The 25850-nt window shown below is 38.6% G+C and overlaps 2 protein-coding genes across 11 annotated transcripts in view; both read right to left on the bottom strand.

The window, feature by feature from the left end:
* The window catches only part of LOC113463187 (uncharacterized), a 39127-nt gene extending 36787 nt beyond the window's left edge, over positions 1-2340 (bottom strand). For all 10 annotated transcript variants that reach the window (XM_089930068.1, XM_089930069.1, XM_089930070.1 and 7 more), the window contains exon 1: positions 2200-2340. The gene's annotated coding sequence lies outside the window, so the exon portion shown is untranslated. The remainder of the gene's footprint in view (positions 1-2199) is intronic.
* On the bottom strand, positions 1815-13183 carry LOC103714120 (uncharacterized). The gene is made up of 3 exons (XM_039119878.3): positions 11794-13183; positions 2958-4050; positions 1815-2821 (listed from the first exon to the last, which is right to left on the bottom strand). The coding sequence occupies exons 1-3, from the start codon at positions 11869-11871 to the stop codon at positions 2334-2336; spliced, it is 1659 nt and encodes a 552-aa protein (XP_038975806.3). The 5' UTR covers positions 11872-13183; the 3' UTR covers positions 1815-2333.
* Between the last annotated feature and the right edge of the window lie 12667 nt (positions 13184-25850).

The raw sequence follows: 25850 nt of genomic DNA, 5'->3' as shown, positions 1-25850 counted from the left end.
AGCTAACACTTGTGTTTATGTATCACTTGGATATCGAAAGAAAATTCTTAGTTGACACCATAAAAAATATCTGTAGTTAGTTTAATATGGCAGTAACACCTCTACGGACCTCTGTCTCTCCATAAAAAATCATGTTGCCTCATGATGTATCCTCACACCTGCACAAACCCTTCTGATAAAAAATAGCAATGCTTAACCGTTTAACCCATTTCTTGTTTCAATTGTAAATTGAGTTAGATTACATGTTTAACAAATGACCTAGTATCTGTTTGGATTTTTGATATGTTAAATAAACAAGCGGAGTTCAGAATAACATATTTAAAATCTATCTTATATTTGACCTGATCTATATCTGGTTTGAAGCGATCCGATTGCCACCCCGACGTGAGATATTCTCGTGCCTACACAGGCTCATAAGAGCTCTGGGGACATCCGGCACAACTGGTTAAGCCATTTCCAAGCAGCTATGATAATAGCCTCATGTACCATTTGTCCAATGAAGTGACGACGGTCATTAATTCAGTTTCGTGCGAAACATGCATTGTTTGACAGGAGATTGCCAATTTGATGCCGTCCAAAGCTCTGCAAGATTAAATTGTAGAGATCGAATGCTCCCTACTCGGACACGGAGTTTGGAAGGACGTATCGCTCTGTTGGTAGCCTTGGTGGTGTTAAGTGTGACGTACTCATACGTGTATTCATGCCGGAGCCCAAAGAGGTAACCGAGCCGGACCCACGGATGGGGAGGGTATGAGTAAAACCGGCCGGAGTGCCTAACATACGGTCATTTCTGCTAGCATCGAATATTCTCCTGGTGGGGTGGAGGCTGCTATGTGGGGATAGGCTTGTCCCTTCCTCCCCGCCCCCTTCCCCTTTTTTAAAGCCAAAAAAAAAAAAAGCTCCGACGCTCAATTGCCAAGAAAGTGCAACCAGCCAGCATCTAGCTAGCATCCTCATTCCCTGCTCACCAGAAAACTATAACCCACTGTGGAACGAACCACTTGAGAAGCGCCTCGTCAAAATCATCTGCCATCACTTTTTTGATTGAAAGACTAGCAGATTGAAGATGTTCGAAATAACAGAATTTTTAAATTTGCCATTTTAGATATAGTTGATCAGAGCTCACAATTGACTTCTAATCCAAATGCCAACTACATAGTCCAACAAACTTCGGTTCATCTCAACTCACGAATGGAATTGCACCTCAGACCTCCACAAGCCAAATGATATCTGATATGAGAAGGGAGATCCCTCAGACACCTTGCTCAACTACGAGGAGTACGATATCCACATTTGATTCTCTAATGCGGACAATGTCAGTAGAACTGTAACAAGAGTATGATCTCCAGCAGCCAAAGTTCTACAATTGGAGACAAACATCCTAGCCCATAATAATTTTTTAGACCTTTACTCTGGTCAGGACCATTCCAACAGTAGAACTTTGGACGACACCCAAGTCCTTGGTCGCTACCTTTTCCACTGCTACAGTGACTCGCCCCCTTGCTTACCACTACAATGTGGAGAAATTATTAGGTGGATCAGAATCACAAAAGATTTAGGGCGAACTGAATCCACCTAATAAGTTCATCCTATAGTGAAATAAATCTCTCTGCAATAATTTCATCTTAGATCCACAGTGGACCTAATCCACCTAATAATTTCTCCTGCACGTGCTTCTCACAACCTTTCATTTTGTTTTTATCAGCTGCTGGAAGTAGCATGTAAGCTGCTTCTCAAATGTGGACACCCCCACGCGTACAGGTACTCCACGTATTCATAATGCATAAGTTGACCAAGTATGAAAAAAGTATGAATAAATCATAATGGCCTCTTTTTCCTTTTTTTTCCCTCTATTGTACATTTCTTGTTATAAGAGAAGATTTACATGACACAAATCAAAATTGCAGTACTGCAGCAAAGACATCTGTTAAGATTACAAACTATATGACTAAATATGGGTGTATGCTCTACCAACTTTTCCCGTACCATGCTGTGGACTTTGGACCTCCAATGAACTAGTTTTTTGTACCTCATTATCTAAATGAACTCAAATTAGGTACGGAGAACCTGTTGGATCCAAGTCCAGCATATTATGCACCAATCTATTGTTTGGGAGCACACAATGAATGGGAACAGACATCATTTATAGCTGTGATGCACTACCATGTATTACACACCGCAACAAGTCTGAGCTCATACCTGAAACAAGAGGAGCACAGTAACAAGAGATTGCAGCAAGAAAAATGCTTCCATCAGTTTCATGATGCTGTCGCACCTTCAACAGGTGTCTCATAAATCAGCATTGCCAGGTGGTACGAAGATCTTGTCCAATATCAGTAAGGAATGACATAGGGCAGAGCAAAAACATCTGTCGACTCGATTCGCTGTCCCTTGGCCCACATCTGAGGTGTCTCTTCAGCCTTGAAACTTGCCTTAGGCTTTGGCCGAAGAGGATCACTGTGAAACAGCCAGTCCTGGTTATCATATTCAGGCCATTCCACCATTTTTGGAATGGAGTATATTTGGCTAAGAAACTTGGCATCTGGGTGAGGTGGTTTTACAGAAGGTTTGCCATTCTGACTGGTAAATACAGAAACTGAAGGCCTTATGTCAACCGTAGATGGTGGCAGTCCTACGACGCCATTTATCTTGCATTCCTTACTGTCTAGAACTCTTTCAGCGTTGATGTTATTTGTGGTTTCATGTTTGACGAAAGAATAACCCATAGCAACATTGTATGACTCCAATGTTCTTCCATTCTCAACATGCAGGCGTGAGGAAGACGCTGGTCTCGGAAGCTTATTAGGGAGCCCATCAATTTCTGTACCCACATGACAAATGAAAAAAACATAAAAAAACAAGCACTGCCAGTCGAAGTTTCAATTTATAAAAAATTTCAAATGATTTCTATAGAATCAATAGACAGCATGATCACAGGTCAAGGATCAAATACTCACCATAAAACCCATTTATCTCGAAGTCTTTCCTCTTCTTGATAGTTCCATCAGTACCAGCACACTTTTCATTGTCTTTCTGAGGGACTGAGGGCTTGATGATTAGATTTTCTATCTGATCCATTTTTCCACTGTCTCTTGTTTTACCATGTGCTTTATGTTTGTGTTCACCTTTCTCCCTTTTTCTCTCCCCGACTTTTTCCTTCTCCTTATGTCTGTCTTTGTCCTGTCGTTTGGGTCTCTTCTTGTGATCTCTATCCTTGAGTTTGCCTCCCTCGCCAACGTAAGCTTCCCTGTCTGTTACCTTCTCCTTCCGTTCAATCTTTTTGTCTGCATCATCTTTTGCCTTCTCCTTCCCTTCAATTTTTTTGTTTGTATCCTTCTTGACCGGTTGGCCCATCCCATCATCTCTTCTTTGCTCTTTACAGAAGAGGTACGCAACCATTCCATGCCTGCCTTTCACCTTCTCCTTTGCTTCCACAATTTTTTCTGCATCTTTCTCCACTGCTCGGCCCATCTCATCATTTCTTCTTTGCTCTTTACTAATGAGGTTTGCGAGCATTTCATACTTATCTTTCGCTTTTTCCTCCCCCTCAATCTTTTTGTCTGGATCCATTTCCACTGGTTGGCCCAAAGCATCATCTCTTCTTGGCTCTTTCGCAATGCAGTTTGCAGCCATTTCATTTCTGTTAGCTTTATCCTTCTTCGAGGCAATTGAAGCACCAAAGCCTTCGGTCTCATTTTGAATGGAACCGGCAAAGTTCTCAGGCAATCTGTCTGCTGCCCCTTCATCTTTGATCCTTCTGCTAAATTCCTCTGTAAATTTAGAATTTTTGACTTCTTCAGCCTTCCGGCTGCCATCCCCAAGCTTCTGTTCAATGTGACCTTTGGTCCGTTCTTCAATTTTTTTATCATCTGCAGATGCACTCTTCCCCTTGTCCCTGTCTTTATCCCTTTTCTTCTCCTTGTGCTTTTCCTTACGATTCTTATTCTCCTTGTGCTTATCTCTGCTTCTGTCCTTGTCCTTTCTTTCTTTACCTTCTCTCTTTTCCTTGTCCCTCTTCTCCTTTTTATGCTTCTTATCTTTGCGCTTCTCCTGGAAAATTAAATTCAACTCAGGGTTAATTAAAATTTGACCAGAGAGGGAAGCATAAATCACTTTCAAAAAAATTACAACCCTCTCTAAATATGAGGCTCAAAAAGTCCACTGATCTCAATGATCTTACTTCTTGGAAAATCTAGAACTGTAAACAAGTTCCTAGTACATATCAAATGAAACCAAGTAGAAACAGTGTCAAAGATTTAGCTGTCCTCTCTTTGAACTTATTAGATAATAGATGTAGTAGTCCTTCACCCAGACATCATTTTGGATCATTGCAAATCCATCCATCCAAAAAAAACCCAACATAGAGGTAGAAAACTTATTTCACTAATGTAAAGCTAACTTTATTTTGCATATTCATTGAAAAATTTCTTTGTTTCTAGGTTACTAAGCACCAAGTTTTTTCATTGTAAGACACAAGACACTTCCCTTGTGCAGCTCGTAAAGCGCAACTATCGTAAAAACCCTGACAAGGATTTTACTCATCTCTACATAGAAAGTGGTTATAAGGGACACTCATTGTGGAAGCACCTTGGACACTTGCATAATGTGCCCATAATACTATACCAGAACTTTTGAAGGATCACCAACGGCTATCACCATGCATCCTATTTACAACAAACAACCTAAAACGACAAGATTCTTAGGTTCAAATAGGACTATGTAAACATGGCGATCGCCAAGGGCTGTCACCGCACATCCTACTTACAAAAAACAACCAAAAACAACAAGATTAATTGGTTCAAATAGGACTATTGAGATGTAGTTAAGCACAGTGCTGGAACATCAATTTTCCGAACTCCTTTCTACAATAGGGTGCAGTTGTATATTTTTCCCAGTGTGCTTTTTAAGTAAACAAGAGATTGATGAAATGGGGCCTGGAGATAACAAATAATCTGGTAAAGAAAGAAGACTTGCTGTTTACTAAATCACAGTAAATATCAAATAGCTGTGACACAATATATGACAATTGGATGTGCTCTATCAACTCATTTGATGATTTCACTAGTAATGAATACAGACAAACCTCAATTGTTAATGCCTTCAAAAGTATTTGAGAACCTTACACCTTCAGTTTGGAACACCAGCCTAACTGTTTTATCAAAAGATGATGTCTGCTACATGGAATTAACCCCCCAGAGTTCTTGCTAATTAGGGTCAGATCATGAGCAAGTGACCCATCTCATAAAATATAAGGTTGAACAGGAACCTATAGATAGCTACATGACCACTTGGAGACATGATATTGAGCACCTCAAATATATAGTGACCCCTTAATGGTACCTGGAAAGACAAAGGCCTTGCTGATCTTCTAACATAGTGAATAAATTGATAAGCTACTGCAACAGTCAACAGTGTCAAAAGAAATAATGAATAAGAATTCAGCATCCTGCCCTGTATGTGTCATTAGAGAGCAGTAAAAAATGAATACATATAATAAAAAAGACACTTTCTTGACTTATACCAACAGATTTCTTTAATTGCATCCTGGTGAGCCTCACCCATCCTTTATAGGAAACAAGTTTAGGGAGAGAAAATAGTACGTAAACGGTAAACCTTATACGTATTTTTATCAAGACATTATGTAAAACCTGTGCTCATTCTCGAGGAAGTATGAATGTTGATCTCTTTATTTTTCCCAAGTATTTTGTTTGCATCAACTAGTTTCCAAGATGACCTACCGTCAGCACTGTCAAGCACCATTAAAGTTAGTAGGGGGGAAAAAGGGAAAATAAAAAAGCTTGGGGTAATAACTAGGCCCCATGCACTAGAATTAGGTTTGGTTTTCAATTTTAAACCTTTTAAATAGCCAAGCATCACCTTAGATTATATGTATGTTCAGGCCTCTTTTGATCCATGCCTTAACTGACCTCCATCAAATATGCTTGTGAAAAGGATTCTGGTTTGGTCCATTTTAAATAATTTTTTTTCTTGTGCAAAAGCCAATAGGACAAAAGAGATTAATATGTAGCACCAAAAGTACATCAATACCCTTCCTTTTATTCCCATGCAATTTAAACTATAAAGAGACAAAATGACAAATATTTAGTTAAAATTGCAAAGTTAATGCAAAACTAAAATCAATGAATACAAGGTAATAATGGCATAATTAATGATTATACTTACAGCTGCATGCATGCATTTGTTTGAGTGGCACATATATATGTATGCATGAACGGCTGGAGCCTGTATGTACACTATTTTTATGCATATACAGCTATGCCTATATCATACCAGTCATGAAAATGATTGAAAAACTTTTCTAAGCCGGAAATTCCCAAGAAAATTGTTAACAAAATTCTAGCAAGTAAAAGGAGATACTTTCTCGGAGGTCTATTAGTGATTAATTTAAATCTGATCTATTGATGTTTGGCTTACCAGGCTTGCACTCAGATTATGCTTGGTCTTATTCTGACCAACCAGAGCACTTGGGGGCACAGTGGATAATCTAATGTGAGGCTTCAGCAGAGCCTAAGCTCAACTCTTTGACATCCCTAGTTTTGCTGAAAATTGATCTTCTTTGACCCCAACCCTTTCTTGTATAACAACCACCTTACACAAGAATCCATAATTTTTCATGGGCCAGCCTCCTCAGTTACCAAACCAAGCTCAGGTCATTTGCAACCCTGATGCCATAAAGCTTGGCAGAATAACATGTCAATATGAATTTGAATTCCTAAGCAAATGGTAAGCACTAATCTCGCAATCAGCAAGATCATCTACCTCCTCAATGATACTTTCAATAGCTATAAAGGATGCATGTGTTTTACCCACTTTTCATAGTGCAATTTAACCATTATAGGATGGTAAGAAAATTTCGAGTAGGTTAATTTGCAACTATATCTCTGTGCAAACCCAAGTTTCAATGAGCAGCAGACAGTTACAAGTAAACTTCTATCAGCATTTCTGTGAAAGTTTGCATGAGCTATAATATGGTCAAAGGACATTGAGGTTTCATGGAAACAGAAAACTTGCCATGCTTTTTAATACTAGGCAAAAAATAACCAGAAGAATGAAGATTGTGCACACATCTCTAGCCATCTATTTACTCACCCATCTTTTGATTAGAGAAAAGGAGAAAAAGGAAAATATCCTGGAATCTAGTTCTGATTCTGTAACTTCAGCAAAAAGATGGGGAACACTAAAATGACCTCAAAAAACTAAACCTCTCAGGATAAAGAAAATTAAGTTTGTATACCAACATTAAACCAAAACTCAATGTTCCAAAAAAATTGAGGGTGAAACTTAGTTACCAATAAACTAACCAACCCAATTTTTTTTCGTCAAAAAGCAAATAGGTAGATGAATAAATCAGGCAAGTTTCACAGACCGGTTACAACTTCAGTATCATAATTATTGAAATAATATTTAATTAAGTTGTTCCCGCTTGCAATCCCCTCACCATTTCAAACAGACTTCTCATTCTAGTAGCATTGCTAAAATTTGGATAAGAAGTTCAAAATTAGGTAGAAAATGCATCACATCTCAATAAGGAAAAATATTTGTATCTGCCAGCAGAGAAGAGCCTAAAATGATAATACAGAACACAACAATATGTTAACATTATTTATCAATCCAAATTCATTCCTCATACATGTTCACGTTTATGTACCATCTACCAAAAGCCTGAAAAGATACAGCTAGGCACCAGAACCTAAAGTATATTCAATTTGACAACACTAATTTTCAATCCATGGCCCTTGATCAACAAATATAACATATGCGTGATTTAGAAAAACCCAGACTGTGGCATGCTTTGCTAACATATGTTGAGAAAAGGGAAAAAACAGGCTGTGGATATTAAGCTAATTTATAAATCTGCACAGTTACCTCTATCCGGTGAGTTCTCCTAAATTTTCTGCTGACACTATCCAGAAATAACTTCTTAGAAATCATTCATCATAATGATGTTAGTGTTTCCTCGTCAAACCCCTAAAGAATTTCACTCCCAAGCCACTTGTGAATATAATATAAACAAGGCTAAACCCATACAATTTGGATTTACTATTTTGATTAAATGTGTAATAAGTAGAACCACACCCAAAAAGGCAAGCCAGAAGGCCTTACTAAGGATCCTTGGCCCTGTATAAGTACCTACAATCTACCTAGTACACCGTTGATGTTAAACTAAAAATATACCCTCGTCAACCCCCCCCCCCCCCCGCCCGCCCGCCCGCCCGCCCGCCCGCCCGCCCCGGTGTTTAAGCCCTAGTGTCCTTGCCGACTAAGGAAGCAAATCCATTCAAGTCCAATCACAAATACCATGATCAGCTTGTGGCTAGCTAAGGGTCTTCCACATGGACCATGAACCAAATCCACTATGATACTATTTCTAACAACTCGAGATCTCACCCAAAAAAGCTAGCAGAAGGTATTATTTGGCTTCCCTAACCTTGTATAAGTGACCAAGATCAATCCAATGCATAGCTGATGTAGGACTAAACACGCGTCCACATAAAAACTAGTGCAGACGTGCATTTAGTCTCACATCAACTGTGCACAGGCAAATCTTGGATGTTTTTAGGGCCAAGGAATCTAAATAACATCTTCCTGCTAGCTTTTTTGGGCGAGGTTCTGGGCATTGCAAATAGATCAAAACAGACCTGATTTATGGCCATGTAGACCAAGGGACATTGAAGCACGAGCCCATTTAGGCTGACGACGGGTTGGTGGTGTTTGTGATTGCACTTGTGGTACTTGTGATTAGATTTGAATGGATTTCTACCCTTATCTTGGTGAAGATGTCAAGGCTTAAACGAAAAGAGTATGTGAGAGCTTGTGTAGGCATGTGTTTAATCTATATCATTATACACTAAGTAGATCGTGGATACTTATACAGGACCAAAAAATACAAATAACACCTTCCGACCAGCCTTTTCTGGTGAGGTTCTAAGTTTTCACAATATGCAAAATTAATGAAGCACCTAAAGGAATGGGTAGTGAAAACCAAAAAGTTTACTCTTCCACACATTTGAGAAAGGAATTGGATTTCTCACTTGTCCCAATATGCTGTTATGGGCCTTATGGCAATTTTCATGAGCATAGCAGGCTATATCCATTAGTAAGCACATCATGAACATCATAGAAAAGGCAGCTCTATGTACAACACTCCAGCCAATGCGAAGTCTAGGGAGGGCTAGATGTCTGCAGCCTTAGCCCCACACATCAAAAGGTTCATTCCATGTTTTGAACCTATGACCTCCATATCATAATGGAGCAACCTTACTGTTACGCCAAGGCTCACCCTCTTCTTTAAAAAACATTCTAAGATGTGATAGATAGTGATGGAGATTATGGTCAAGAATAGGCATATGATGGCAAGTAAAAGATGGAGTCTTTAAGGTTCCTAAAAATAAATTAAGCTCCAAAAAAGGTAAGAATATGAAAATTTATCTGCAAAAGACACCTTGAACATAAGGAAAGAATTAAATTGATGAAGTTGAGCATTGGTAAAGGATACAATAAGAACAAGGATTTAAGTCCCTCTAGAATGGCATAGGTGCCATCTATTTTGTACCATTCCTACAAGAAACCGATATCTGGGACACCTTCAAGACACCAGTTCTATTGAACTGAGACATCCTAGTCTATCCCACTCCCTCCTAGTATGTCGTGTTTGGACACACTAGACAGCCTTGGCCACAATTTTTCTCTTTTCACGATATTTTTCTTCTTGTTATTATAGGTTATTTTGGTATGTCTTGATCTGTACCATGCTATCTTGGTACCATACTATCCCAGAATCAAACCAAGATCCGGCCCAGTACTGAGATTTATACCATTTGTGTATGAACTGCTTTGACAAAAGAGGCTATTATGGAACTTGTCTATAAAAGAAATAATTAGCTCTGTAAAAGAAATAATTAGCTCTCTTCTTGTTCATTAAATCTCCATAAATACAGATTAGGAAGAATTTCTTAATCTTGTTCATTAAAGCTCAATTGCATTAGAAAGAATATCCTAATCTCTTTAAGTTTCCTTCCACTGCCTACAAGATCGATCACATCTATTTACATGATAGCATGACAGAAATCCAAATAAGGAGAATTTTCGTGAACCTGTAAGGTAAGTCCATTAAATCAATGATCTAAAAGGTAAATATGCTCCCAAAATGTACAATATTTTGGACTATAAGTTCTCTGGACAAGAAAATGTATAAAAGAAATGGACATGATTACAAACACATTACTAAACTAATTTAAAGAGACTATTAGTCTCTCTAATCTGCTACTCTATTTGACATTTCCAAAATAATTGTCAGTTCAAGTGCTTGAAAATCTAAGCTTTATGAAGATCAATGGATAATGATAATAAACACAACCAAAGGCAAGAACCTAAACCTGGGAAACCTAAAGATGGGGAACCAAGAACATGTTGACAGCCAAACTTACTGATTTTAAATTAGTGATTACAAAATCAACAAAATTTGGCAGGTAAACAGCCAGGAAACCAAGAATACATTGATAGCCAAACTTATTGATTCCATATTAGTGATAGCAAAAATCAACAAAATTTGGCAGCTGAACATGATGAACCATGACTAAATAATATTGACAAACTTTAAGATAGTTGACCAAGCAGAAGAGAGCATCCAGATTTACAATCTATTACAACTTCATGACAAGAAAGACTTGGCTGAGAGATTCAACAACTATTACATAGACTAAGGTTTTGGCAAAGGAGTTCCCTCACAGCTATAAGAATGGAATTTACAGCTTCAACAATAGTATAACTCACTCTAACGGTCCATACACTTCTCAGGGAAAATATTGCCATAGTGGTTTAAGTAATAGAATATGATGTTATTGTTAACTCCTTCAACTTTTCTCTCGTCACTGAGAGTGTACACTTAATTTTCGAGAGTTGGCTTAATAGAGTACTGGCTAACCATGTCTTGGAGATGCAGAATGCTGAGTTATCAGAGATGTCACAAAAGTGAAGACAAATGGATTTTGCACCTAATTGACACGAGGCATGAAAGTTTCAACAATTAACAGAAAGCAATATTATCATGGAACCACTACCTTGCATTTCTTCCCATGTGCATATTTCTTAGGTTTTCTATTACATAACTTTATAAGGCATGGGTTCGAACAGACATCATATCTAATAGTTATGGATTAAAGCATGAAGAGATAAGATGAGGATGAAGATGTCAAGAATTAGGAAACAGTATTCAAGAGGGTAGATGCTAAGTCTCGTAAGGATACGATATGGAAAGACAAGATGTGGGATTCACAAGAACTAATCAAACACAGAAACCTACAAAAGAATCGCAACTAAAATTGTCCGCGATCAATCAAAGAAAAGTATGAGAAGTTCTAAATGCTCAGCATCTCCAGCAAAATGTCAAGCATTTTGGTAATTTATCAACCTGCAAAGTTTGTTTAACCGCACAGATAGAACGTGAAATATATGCAAATCACCAAAACATGCAGGCACATGCATGAAAATCACATACTGTAATTCATGGAATAATTTATAGAAGTTCCTTGATATCAAGCTCTCTGTGCTCTAGGTTGCTATGTCCTTTATAGCTGCAAAAATTTAATCTAATAATCCAATGTTATATAGTAATTAAGATTATAATTAGCATAAATTGATAATGCATCTTTGCTGCATCAAATCTTAACTATTATACTAGTATAAGTATCAGTAAAGGATAGTTAACAAGCAATGGAAACTAAATAAGAGAACAGCCAAAGAAATGATGACAAGGTATCATAAAGGATGAACCTTTGCTAGGAAATCTATGTCATCACTCCTTGGCTTCTTTTCATATCCTGGCGGCGGAAAGGGGAAGCAGCGAGACATTGCACAATAACCCCCAGAACTTCTAATCGTCTTAGTTTCCAGTACAGCTGTTCCAGTAAGGGAACGGACCACCAACCATGCACTTGTCCATGCACCATAGTCCTACACTCATTTCCAGCTTCAAAACTGTTCTATTTCCATGTGCCACAATTCACCGCCCTAACCAACCAAAGGAGAACTGAAAACCTCCAAGCCAAGTAGAAGCTGGCCAGACTTTGCTGCAGATGGCAAGCAATAAATGAGCCCGGCAACAAATTCTCCAGATAAATGCTAAATCCGTGAACTTGTTACCAAGAGAACCCAAATAGAAGTCTCACGAAACTCACGCACCGTTTGGCACAAAAATTCAGCACGCCGGGGTCACAGCCCACGTTGCACAACAGCAGTTAGCTAAAATCATTCAAGGGGATAAACACCAGACGAAAAATGGAACCGAAAGCAAATTCTAAAGGAAATTTGCCGACTATAAACTCCCTATTATGGACTGTGAACCCAAAAGGAATCTCGAGATATCTGTCCGTGGTTTTGCACAGAAATCCAGCACTCGGCTTCCACCACCCAAAACACCAAGAAATGCTCAAAGAAGCTCAGTCACAGTAATACCAGCAGCAGAAGTACCAGAATCGGAGTAAAACCCACCAGAATTTTAAAGTGCAGTCTTCTTCCATGGCCCGGAAAACCACTACCATGTCACAGCACACGATCAAAAGGACAAAACAAGAGCCAGCTACGCAAACTGAATACCTCCGAGATGGCTCATGATCCAATCTCCAAGCCTATCACCCAATCCAGGCACTGAACCCTCGTCCTGGTGGCGATCAAAGAGGCCAAACCCCAGACGAAGAGACCAAAATCAAGCAATCAAGCAAGAAGAGAAACCCTAGAGAGGAGATTTGGGGGAGGGAGAGGAAAAGGGGAGAAAAGGGAGGGCTATGATTTTGGGGAAAGGGGAAATGGAAGGGAGCGATCGAGGGATTAAAGGAGGAGATCACCGAGGTTTCAATTATACCCCCGAAATGGGAAAAGAAAGTACGAAGGAAGCGAAAAATTTCTCTCGCTCTCTGTCTCTCTACTTCTCTATAGAGGTTTTGGTGTAGTTGTTTCTTGGGTTCCTGGAGACTTTGGGAAGGGATGGTGTCTCCTTTCCTTCTCTCTTTTCTCCGATCAGAAACCCCAAGGACAGGGACAGGGGAAAGCCTTCCACAGGTTAGAGGGCAGGGACATTTATAGAGAGAGAGGTAGGGAGAGGAGAGAGAGGAGAGAGAGGAGCGAAGGAGAGAATTCTATATTTTATTCGAAAGATGCCAATACGATAACAGCGAGGGTGTGATAAAACCATGGAAGAAAAGGAAGTTGACATGCGTTTCCCGTTTCACTCAGTTAAAAGGGTTGCCCTCGTTCGGTAAAAAAACAGTAATCACGATGGAAGAATAGAGCGGAGAGGAAGTTGACATGCGTTTCCCGTTTCACTCAGTTAAAAGGGTTGCGCTCGTTCGGGAATAAGAACGGCATATATATAGTTATTCCATAGCGATTCCTGTTTTTCTTTTCTTTTTTTTGGTACATAATGATTCCTGTTTTTCATTGGCTAAAATTTAGCTGAGGCAAGATTAGAGAGGGCCTTGTTTTAAGGAAAAACTATTCTATCTTTTCATTAAAATATTTTTTTATTATTACCACTGATTTTGGATCGAGATCGGAGCGCAGCTTAAAGTGACCTTGAGAGCGGCAAGAATCGAATTGGATTGAGTGGCTGGGGTGTGCAGGAGCTAGCTTCCTCCGGATATGGCCTGCAAGAGGTCCGCTTGCCGCAAAGGTTCCAGCGGAGATCCTCCTATGCCTAAGTTAGAATAGAAATGAAAAAATATGAAATGAAAAAAATTTTAGCAGAGAGTAGTTCTCTGTGAATAATATCCCCTTATATGTCATATCTGAGGTTTTTCGGACCGTTCGTTTATATAGGAGAGTTGGTTTTATCATTACCTCGGTTGGCGAGATGTGCACCAATCATTAGGTGACGGCCAATAGTACGACCATGATGTGAGCATCGGTCCACATGGGCATGCACCGAACGTAGAGCTGCCACAACGGCTAGTCGCTGTTACAATGACTGTTTGTCAAGACTGTCAATCCTTGTTGGCACGTGTCGATAGGCTTCTCGGTCGAAAACAAATTTGTTCATCTTAGTTGGTCTACTTCTCGGCTGGAACCGAAGTTGCTCACTTCGGTTTGTGGGGAGGTTATCGAGGTCAGTCTAGTCCAAAGTTGAGGTGTCTAATATTTCTCCTACCATCCATAATGAACGGAATAGAGAGGAATAACTGTTATTCTCTTATTCCTTCTTTTATGACCTCCTTGACATATTCCCAGCTTATTCCTACCTTATTCCCCGAGACATACCGCCTCCTGGTAGAACGGCAGAGAGGGGCAACAGATTTGCATGATAGGAATACGATTCCCATTTCACTCTTCAAACAGCGACAGGGGAAACGAAGGACTTGCATGAGTGGAAAGGATTCTTCTTGCTGGAAAGGTGAAGACGAGGTGTAAAGCCAGTTGGTTCATGGTAAGGAGGGGATGATGGGAGGATGCTAAGTCATGAGTCCATGTGAGAAAAAAATTATTGGTTAGACCGGTCCACCAACACAGCGATGGACCAATCTAACTAAAAGCAGTGTGCACCGGCATGAACAAACAAGAAGAAGAGGAAGAAGAAAGAAAAAAAAAATTAAGTAGACCAGATGCACCATGAAATTAGAGATGGGTAAAGAAGAAAAAAAAAAGTGAAAAAATATATATATTAGATAAACTAGATTCACCATAAAACTAAGGACAAAGTTGCTTTTTGGTAGGACGGGTAGGCGGGTGGTTCTATATACACCCCCCCTATTGCTCAGGACACCCCCCAAAAATAAAAAAAAAATTAAATACTCTCTACACCCCCCCCCCCCCCCCCCCCCCCCCCATTTGCTAAGGACACCCCTAAAAAATTAAAAATTCCTAAATTACCCCCCACCCTCCCCACCCCCTCACCTAAATTGCTCTCTACACCCCCCAAACCCCCCCCACCCCGCTCTTCCCCTCCAAAACACCCGCCGGCTTCTCCCTTCCGCCCAAAAAACCTCGCCTCAAGCACCTCGCCGGCGGCCAGTTGGTCGGCTACTGGCGGAACGGGATGTCCCGGCAACAAGAACACCTTCAAAATTAGAAATAAGAAAATATTAATAGCTACAAAATTATAAATAAGCAAAATTAAATAAGCAAAATTAAATATTCGCAAGTGTTGTGAACGTAGTACCTCAACAAAATGATTTTCATTTACGAATCCGATAGCGATATCTTTGCGGGATAGAAGAGGTACTGGCACAGAACGGAGAGGTAGGAAGGTCAGACATTGTTGCAACGAGAGATGGTATAGGACAGCATTATAGCAGGATGCTATAAGATGACCCATGTCCGGCATAGTCATCCATCTGTCATATGGTGGACAATCATCATAATATGATAATGCATGAGTGATCTCAGCAATCGTCCCTTCCACACCATATAATGTGCGATAGTGGTCCAAATGACATTGCAACTCTTGCAATAAATCCTTCCTAACACGCACCCAGTCATCTTCTCCAAATCCCAGTAAGTCAGCTATTGCCCTAAATCCGCAATTCCCATCAGCTTTTACATCCTTGATATGCTGGATGTATGGTCTCAAGGCAGAAAGAATAGCATCAATATAGATAATGGGCGTATGTGACTGGGCTCTAGTACGAAAAACCTGCAAATAATATCAAATGATAGAAAATATGTAACAATGGCAGAAATATCCAAATAGTTATCCGTCTCAGCACTTCCCGTACCGGCACGGCACGGCACGTCCCGACATGTCCCGTATCGGCACATCTCGGCACGGCACGTACCGACATGTCCCGTATTGGCACATCTCGGCACGGCACATCCCGTATCGGCACATCTCGGCACGGCACGTCCCGACATGTCCCGTATCGGCACATCTCGGCACGGCACGTCCCGACATGTCCCGTATCGGCACATCACATACCGGCACGGCACGGACCGTCCCGTAGACGTTGTGATACCTATTGTAAGGAAATAAATATTTGGTACTTACCTTTTGCTTGGGCCGCCTCTTTTGAATCTGAGTAGATGGATTGCGGATGGTAACTTTCTCAACACCAGGTGAATAACTATCCTGTCCAGATAGAACCAACTCAAACGCAGACGGGTCACGTCGAGTAGACGTATCAACCTTCATTGAAGCGCGCCCACGTGAACCAGTCTTCCGTTTTGCAGGCTCTAAAAGAGGTGTACTATCTGGACTTGCAATCTCTCGTAACTTCTTGATCATCTGCAATTGAGAAGCCCCATCTAACTTCTTGAATCGTAGCGCAATCAAATCTAACTCTGCATCACAACTCAACTGAATTGGCTGCACGGGGGGGGGGGGGGGGGGGGGGGGGGTAGGCAGAATATCAAGTTTCCTCCAATGAGGATCTATGCAGTCGAGAGGAATGGGCCGACCTTCCACCCTGTACCGCGCAATCTGGTGAGCACATGGTATACCATGTGTGCGTCGAATAGCGCACCCACAATTTGAATCATCAAACCCAACTGAATTGGCTCGTTTCGATTGGGCGAGGACATGATTTAACGCACTTATAGATATGAAACCTCGCAACTCTTTGAATTCAGCTGGCTTGAAGTTGTGCTGCACTACCAATAAACTCTTCTCCAATGAGGCTTTAACGGAGCTGTGCTGCAACTCAATCAATCCATGTATTCTAGTCCAAGATGACTCGAAACTTCCTTGGCTTGATCCAAGCTGCTTTTTGAGCTTTGCATGTGCACTCTCGACCCTAGTAAACAAATGAAAGTTAGATATAAGAATTGAGGCAAATTAAAATTAAATGAGTCTTTATTTGTGATACCTATTTGTCGTCACATTTCCGTAGTGCCTGCATGTATCCGTCCACGCCGCAACAAATCTTTCCTTGTATTTGCTCAGCTAAGTATCTGACACATACTGTAGTGCATCTGGATAGGTACCGAACTCTCTCTGCAGTGCACTCCAGCGATCATTATACTCGTCTTCTGTGGAGGACAGCACTAGTACATTCCAACTCATAATAAATTTATCCCATTTCTCCTTCAATTCGAAAAATTTTTTGCACTTGGCCAAAACATTCCTACTAATATGCCATCTACATAATAAATGTCTAGCAGTAGGAAATACTCTATGAATTGCATTCATCAAAGCCAAGTCTCTATCTGTAACAATCAACTCAGGCAAAACATCATCAGCTATGACACTGCGCAATCTCTCTAATGCCCAAGTATAGCTTTCTTCCCCCTCAGAATTTAAGTATACAAAAGCAACTGAAAATGTCATGTCAGTAGATGTCACCCCCACAAACTCTAAGAGCGGAAGACGATACCTATTCGTCTTGTACGTGCAATCCATTATCAACACACGGGGAAATGCACGGAACAAATCAATGCTGCCAGGGTGTGCCCAAAATAAGTCATGCACAACATCCGTATTAGTACAATTCCTATGCCACTCAATATATTTAGCCTCTGATAATTTACCTAATAGATGTTGCATTTCAGACCTCCCGGCTTTCTCTGCAACCTTAAACCGTTGACGTACATTGTAGATAGTCTTGATAGTCGTAACATTGAGGGCATCTCTTTCCTTCAATGTGGATAATATGTCCTTTGGACGAACCAAACTCTTCGACATATCCACTAACAATTCCGTCTCCTGCTCAGATAATCTCCCTGCATATGAGTGCCCCTCCAGATTCTCTGCAGCGGGATGATTGTGCACTCCACATACGACCAGTAATATCCAATCATCCGCAGTATCCAATTTCTTTCCTCTTAATGCAAAAGGGCATCCACACTTCTTTGTCCCACAGGCAGTCTTTATTCGCTTTTCTTTTTTGGTTCGGTACGTCCCACCCCTCCCACAACCTAACGTAATTCTGGGTTTCTTAGAAATGGTACCTGCATCGGATGATTTGATTACAACAACAAAACCATTTCGCCTCCCAGCTTCACGACACCAATTACACAAGTCCTCTCTACTCTTGAAGATCTATACATTAAACAATTTATGTAAGTACACAGTTGTAAAAATAGCTCGCTAAACTATTACAAAATTGCACAATACATTATAATACCTCGTAAGTTGTAAATTCGCTTGTGTAATCCAGTACAAATTCTGATCTAATTATACTCGATTCGGTTGTAGTATAGCCCTACATATAAAATAATTTATCACCAAGAATTAATGAATCAGAGGATCTGTTCGGCACAAAATTCAGCACGGCACGCGATTTGGCACCAGAAGGCTTCTGTTCGGCACCGTGCAGCCGAACAGAAGCCTTTTGTTCGGCGATCCAGTGCCGAACGGAGCACGAACTGTGAAAAAAAAAAATTTCGAAACAAGGTGGAACACGTACCTTTGCGGCCAATTCTTCGTCCCAAATCACTAGTTGCTTGTCCATGCTTCGAATGGGGCTTAAATCTCCTTCAAAGATCGCCTAAACGATGTAAATGGATCGAGGGGTTTAAGGGGGGTTTGAGGGGGGGTTTTTTTTTTCTTTTCAAAACGAAACGGAGGAGGAGGAAGGGGGGGTGTATGAGAAAATTTCAAGGGCAATGTGGTAATTACACTAAAGGTTAGTTTGGGTATTTTTTTTTTGGTTTTTGGGGGGTGTCCTGAGCAATAGGGGGGTGTATATAGAACTACCCCGGGTAGGCCTAGTCCCACGAATAATTTTACGAATTTACCCATGCGAGGGGCCTTTAGCACTTTTTCTTCCCAACCTTTGCCCTCTTTTTTGTATTATTTTATTATTTTCGAATTGCTTGGGTGCCTATTGTGAGGTTAACACTTGCCAATTCTTCTGGAACCATGTATCCATTGCATAGCCAGCTTGTCGGATGGTTGGTCAAGCTATGGGGCAAGTTCTTTTTACTTCATTTGGATGTGAAAGGGTTGAGTGGAAACGTCACATAGCTTGCTCACGCTATGGATTTTGGAGTTATTTGCATCAATACAGAGTAATGAGTGCAAGCTAAGCTAAATTGAAACCTTCCACATGAGGAGGTGGGCACTTTTAGCAAAAACGTGACACTTCATGGATTATATGATTTATATCACAATTCCGGCATTAACAGAGGATACCAAGTCATTGTTTATCAAATCTTGATTTTGGATTAAGAAGAACAAATGAGGATGCCCGATCAAGGAAATTCATTCAATAAGGACCCAAAAGGAAAAATCTCAAAAACTTTTGCACGCACGGATTTAAGAACTGATGTGCAATTCACGACTGGCATTTCCAGTCAAGTAAAAGACAGGCACATAAAGCCCCACTTGACACAATCTTCAACCAAGTCTTTATTAGATATTGCTCTTGATGTGACCCATAAGAGATATAAAGTCTACTGAATAAAACTCAAAAGATAATATCTACAGCTGAAATGTGGTAATCTAGTTGTTAGTTGATTCCCATGTGCATAGTTAATATTCAAACTTTAGGATATATAGAGCCTTCAAATGCATAATAGGCATACAATCTTGCATGGTAACATGATAGGTGGTAATTATTCAATCTTATAGTCTAATTTAAAAGAATAAAAAAGATGTCAAGTTATTTCTTTAACTTCATAGCTCAGATGCTTGTTTTGCTCTACAAGTGGCTTAAGCTACAAAGCGGCAAAATGTAAGACTAAACTAGTGATATAAGAGTGTATAGGTAGAATATGATAGGAAAAAACTTGGTTCTTATCAATGGCAGCCGATATTCGTTGCCAATATATGTTTTCTTTGTATTGTATTAAAATTCTTGAAATGTATGTTATCATTTAAAAATCAAGACATTCAACTACAGTCACTCTCGATGATACGCCACTGCACCAAATGATGCATTTTAAATTTTTGCTGGTGTCTTAAATTTTTTATATACTAAAGCTAACTAATCACTCGCTAATGTGGGGAAGATATTTTACAGAAAGGATCAATGAATAAGTAGAACTAAATTTGAAGAAGGATGCATGTGCTTAATTCAAAATGAAGGAGCAAACAATAGATGGTCATCACATGTATCCTGCCTTTGGTTAATCGTGAGGAAGCTCGTACATTGCAATGATTTTGCCTATTGTCTTACTTGAAATACAAATAGAACAATGTGGCATTCTTACCCCCTCCTTTTTTTTTCTTGATGTTAGCTGGGGACCTAGTGCTATCTTTAGATCTACCATTCAGAGATTACACTAACTAGACAGTAATCTTAAACTGATAAGCAAAATTAAACTAATAAGTAAGAAACAAGAAATAAATTTTAAAATCTGAAGGTCAAGGGAAAGTAAACAATTTAACTATGTAAAGGATAACTAATAGCTTACCACCTCATTACCAAAAGGATTTTGTCACCTTCAAGAACTCCCCTAACTGACACTATTGTAGCATGAATGCCCCAAAAACCAGCCTGACCCCCAATCTCCCTAATCCACTAGAGCTTGTATTGTATCCACCATGCAAAAAAAATTTGGGAGAACAAACATGAGTTAGGCCCATTTGGAGGAGCTGTTGGTAGTAGAGCTTTCTGAAATAAAACTTTTATAAAATGTTGTTTATTGTTTGATAACTATATTTTTAAAATACTGTGCTACTTTAACATGTGTTTGGTAAACAAACTGAGAAAGTATTTTTGGTATAACAAAATGGCTATAAAGGACATTGCATAGTATTATACAATAGAGAATAATAAAATATAATATGTACTATTACATAAATATATGATATAGTATAATATTACTATAATGTAAGATAATATTACTATAATAGAGTGATATAATATTATATAATATAGCATAGTAATTTAATATAATATTAAATTATTTAACATAACATATCAATGTATTATGATATAATGCAATATAATATTATATTTATAGTATAATATAATAATAAAGATATAAATATTATAATTATTAGCATAAATTAATTTTTTATAATATAAAAAATTTTCTAGCTAGGTGATAAAATTGGTTAAACAATTATTAAGGGACATTTTGTGTAATTGTGATATTTTATCACGGATATTTTGGTCAAAAAAAATAGTTTTCCGACCGAGCTAAAAGTGCTTTTTCAGAAAGCTCCAAAATGGAACTTTTTTCAAAAGGTTGCTTTTGGCTTTCTGGAAAAGCTAAAACAGCTTTCCAAAATTTGTACCAAACATTCCTATTTTAATCTAAAAGTATTTTTGGAGGGTTAAAAAGTACTTTTTGGCCCTTCAAAAACTCTCTCAAATAGGGCTTAGCGTGCATTTAAGAGCAGACTTTATTGATATGCAAACAAAATGGTATATAGGGGGATATCTAGACTCTAGGAACCCTTTACACTAACGAATGATGACTCATTATGTACAAAATTACATAAAAACTAAAAAATAAAGTCCCAAGGCCACTAGAACAAGTAACCTCACCATAGAGGCACTTCTCAAAGCAAAATAAACCTAATCTAATTTCACAAAATATTAAGCTCTCTGGGCATTTGTAAGTCTAAGTGTCACCTTGCATTCTTTCCTTATTTGGTCTAAGGAGGTCCTAATTAAGGTTGTTCTTGGGTCTTGTGGCCACTGATCACGGCAGGTGCGGTTTCGGCTTGCATCATTTTCTCTCCCTCCTTGGTGGATGAAAATAACAGGATTTAACTCTCTAATGCCTCATCCAATCCAATACCCACAATGATGTTTCATGATCACTTGTCTTTTCTTAATCTTAAATGTCGAAATTATTATTTATTTGAATTTAGAATTCTGATACTTTTATTTCCTTTTTTTTTTGTCATTCTACCGTATTCAATACAACAGCTCATATATAGTACAAATAGACATGGTAAGTTGAGTCTAGATTCTTTATATGAATTAAGTTCTAAGAAAGTAGTTGTTTTCACCACATTAACACATGGCAGCATAAGATCTCCCAAGATTTTCAAAAGCACTGATGTTATGGGCATTTGCTCAGGTGGAACAAGCAGCTAGTGATTAAGAGGCACCATGCCACACAATGCTTCACAAGTCGAATTGCAAGGGATGCTCTTTGGTCTAGTGGTCGGCACACGATTTGACAAGTCATCTAGATGTGGAACGTGGGAGGTGGCTATTAACAAGTTCCAGAACCATCTAGAAAGTGAAGTCCAAACATGAAAAATAAGCCTTAGAGATAGACAGTTAACTGATGGTTTGGATACAATTTTGGAATCATCATGCATAAATAGATAAATGTAACGAAAGAAACTTTTGACATCCAACTTATCAATACATCTTATTTTAAGAGTAATATAAGCTTACATTTTTACTACCATGGCTCAGGCCACTTCCTTATCTTTATTCAAATCCACCTTTCTGGAATGATAGTGTGATGAAGGCAAAGATCTTTAAGGGTCAAGGTGTCTGATCCAATGCTACTCTCGTATCCTCTCTTCGATCATCATCTTTCCAGCCGATCTAATGTCGGTAGCATACCTATGTACCTATCTATCCGTTGTCATTTGACTTGTCACTCTTTGCATTAGCCAACACATTTTTTGGCACATCTGGACAAGACAAAAAAAGGCATACATATAATTTCATTTTAGCAAGTTTAATACAGTTTCTACCAATTTAAAGTAGCTTGAAAAATGCAATTTTGAATATTACTTTTTAGTTTTAGAAATAATAAAATTTTATTGAGAGCCTTGAGATATTAATTGTAGATCTTGAAAAGTCCTTTGGAATAAGTCCAAGATCATGAAATCACTTTTCTATGAAAAATTATACCTTTCCAAAAATTAGAAAAAAATTATTATTAAGTTACACCTAAAGCTCTTGGCCGCAGTTTTTTCGGTTTAAAAAATTGGAGTTTTTTAAAAATCATAAAATACCAATTGCAGATTTTAAAGATTGGAGCAAAGTCATCAAAATATAATATTTACGTGACACCTTTCCGAAGATCATCATTATTAGAATACAACTAGCTTTTGGGTACTTTTTGATCCCAAAAACATAAATACAGTCAATATGGATCTCGAAAAATCATTTCAAATTTGAGATCATCTAAATTCAATATTTCTACAAAACCATTGTAAAAGTTAAAACAAGATTGTTATTAAGTTAAAACTATGGTTTTTAGTTACTTCCTTGTCTTGTAACTATTGAAATCTTATTGTAAGTGAGAGATATCAATTATAGATATGATAGAGGCCTTTAAGAACAAGACTTGTAAATGATGAAGGATAGATTCAAGAAATGAAAAATAATTACAAGACAATATGGAAAATATGGAACTTGTTTAATTTTTTCATAAAGCCATGAGGTAATATATAATCAGATATTGCCCTACTTGGAACAGTTGTGATTGAAGGGATCTCATGTCTTGTCATATTGGACTTAAAATTTGAGGGAGAAGTTTGTGCAGATATTTTGCGCCTGTTTATATGCTAAAATACATGAGTTTCCATTGTTGAGAAAACGAAACAAAGGTTGGAGACTTGGGAAAGGGCTAATTTTTGGATGGGGGAGTTTTGTGCTGAGTGAGTTATCTCGTGCTTTTGTGGCTATTTATTCTCTTTTCAATATTTGTCAAAATATGTTGCTAAGCATTTGGAGATATGAGCGAACAAAGATTCAAGTACAGATTGGATTCCGGGACGTTGAGATGATTAAATACTAAAGATTCAGCATTGGTGGCTTGGACTGAAGGAGAATCTTACAATTTGTCATAAGGTCTGCAGAGAGGAGCTTGGGGCCGGGGGTCACAACTCACAAGGTGTCACTGGAAATGTAGGTTGGAGGTTTGAAGGTAGTGTTTGGATCTTTGCATATTAACCAAGGAGTTATAATTAGGGTCACAGCTTGAATATGGATTTATGTTTGGGCTTTGAATTTTGAAATGATGCTTGTAGTAAATTTCCACCTAATTTGCTTCATGGGTCATATCGGCTGCACTATGTAGAAGGGTTCGATAATTAGCTGTTTTTTGATGAATATTTCATAAGGTGATTTGGTTTTCCTGGGTTTTATAAATAGGTTTAGATGTGGTAATTAAGGAGGGAAAATTTAGTTATATCGTAGAAACCTCCGCATTCCTACTAGATTTGTCTTGGGGAAAGAACAACTTCATGAGCAGGTTCCTAGTTATTTGCTCTCCCCAAAACAAGGGATATTCTTCTTTTGGAGTGGGTATGGGTGCAGGAGTGGTTTTGGGTATAGGTATGGGGAAGCAAGTTACTTAGGGATACTTAGATATATGAGATGCTTAAGCAGTTTGTGTAGGAGTGAGCTTCTTTTGGATATTCTAAAGCAGGTTAGCATCCTGGATCGAAATTTCTTGTTATTTTCTTGTTACTAAGGATATTTGGTGGGTTGTCTTCTTATGAGGTTTTGTCATCAAGTTTTGTTTGGCTTATGATTTGTTCTCCTTGTCCTTACTAAGAAGCAAATATTTACTAAGGAGGGTTCATTTGATGGTTGTCCAAAAGAAGTCCACAACATCTTATATCAGGTCCTAGAAACTCAACACATCACACATCTAAAAGAGATTTCAGACACCCGCCACGTACAAATGTTTCTCAATCAACTTACTGAGTTTGCAGTCATGTGTCACTTGTTTCCTTTGGCAGATAAGTTGTAGCACGGTAATATCCCTAACACGGTAATATCCCTAACAGCCTGTCACTTCTGTCAAGTGATTCTTTTAATCAGCTAACTTAAGTAGAGCCCTTTAATTTATTTATCTGTTGTAATAGATTAAAGGAAGAGTAACTTGTTGAAGAATCTGCATTCAGGATTTTTGAGTCAATTATTGTTGAGAGAGGTTATGTTTTGAGGTTCAGGTTTTGGTATGGTTACTTCTATGCATCATGTACAGTATCTATAGAAATTTAAAAATCTCGAGATTTTTGTGGTTTGAAGAATTATTGGGTCAGATGGCATGTATCACATGCTGCTGGGATACCTTCATTAATTTTTGTTTTAAAATGTGGTGATATTTTTATTTCTAATTAAAAGATCTAGATGTTCCAGTCTGCTGGTCTTTTAAGTCTGAAATCTCCAATTTCGCATTGCAGCTGGAATCGTGATTTTTTAAAATCAGTATTAACATCGAACAGTTTACTTCCTTTGTGGTTATTTAAATCAGTTTTTATCTTTATCTGGGAAAGATATTTATTATATGCTTTCTTGTAAATAAGAAGCTAATTAGAGTCAGTCAGCATAACTGATTTATATTGAATAATTGATGAAAAAGACTAACAATTTTTTATCTGCTGAGAAGAGGATGGTGGACTTTGATTCAGGTCAGTTTGTAGGTTCAGCTGGATCTATTGCATAGACTAATTTCTTAATTGGGATGTTTGAAGCGGAAAAGAACCTGCTGATTTATGTTCTTAACATTTTGATACTGCAAACATCAAAGCAAAATGAAGTTAATTTTTTCTAAAATTAGAGATAGAGAGAATAGAGTCTGAGGGTTTTCTTGTTTGACAATGTGCTTTGTAATTGAGAGTAATGTGCTTTCTTGTTTTCTTTCAGAGAAATCTGCTGCTTTCTCCCCTCCCAACTTCCACCCCCCCACCCACCCACCCCCCTCTCTCAAGGTTCTTCCTCTCTCTCTTTTCCATGGTTGTATCCTTATTATCTGCATGAAGACATGCTGATGGTAGTTATCTTGCTGCTGAGTTGGTGCATAAAATTGATTGTTTTCAATCCCCTCTATATCCTGTACTCTCCAACATTAGATCAGGACATTAATTGGACTCAGCCTATTAATTTCTTCATACGATTATCATGATCCTGCTCCTGGTATTTCTGGGCAGTAGTTCTTCATTGTACTCCTGGAACCCAGAACGTCAACCAGACCGACCATAAAAAATGTTTAAATTGGCATACAACCAAGGAGTATTAAAAAAACTC

The sequence above is a fragment of the Phoenix dactylifera genome, chromosome 4 (genome assembly GCF_051530095.1).
Source record: "Phoenix dactylifera cultivar Ajwa chromosome 4, Ajwa_hap1_PhDact_Kaust_v1.1, whole genome shotgun sequence".
Taxonomy (NCBI): Eukaryota; Viridiplantae; Streptophyta; class Magnoliopsida; order Arecales; family Arecaceae; genus Phoenix; species Phoenix dactylifera.
The sequence above is the reverse complement of the archived record's forward strand: the minus strand, read 5'-3'. Positions and strand labels throughout refer to the sequence as shown.

What these genes read in the sequence shown, in the direction of transcription:
- LOC103714120 (XM_039119878.3), bottom strand. Translation starts at nt 11,871, where the DNA reads ATGTCTCGCTGCTTCCCCTTTCCGCCGCCAGGATATGAAAAGAAGCCA. An exon ending in ACATAGATTTCCTAGCAAAG is followed by an intron (nt 4,051 to 11,793) that starts GTTCATCCTTTA and finishes TTAATTTTCCAG; the next exon opens with GAGAAGCGCAAAGATAAGAA. An exon ending in CGAGATAAATGGGTTTTATG is followed by an intron (nt 2,822 to 2,957) that starts GTGAGTATTTGA and finishes ATGTGGGTACAG; the next exon opens with AAATTGATGGGCTCCCTAAT.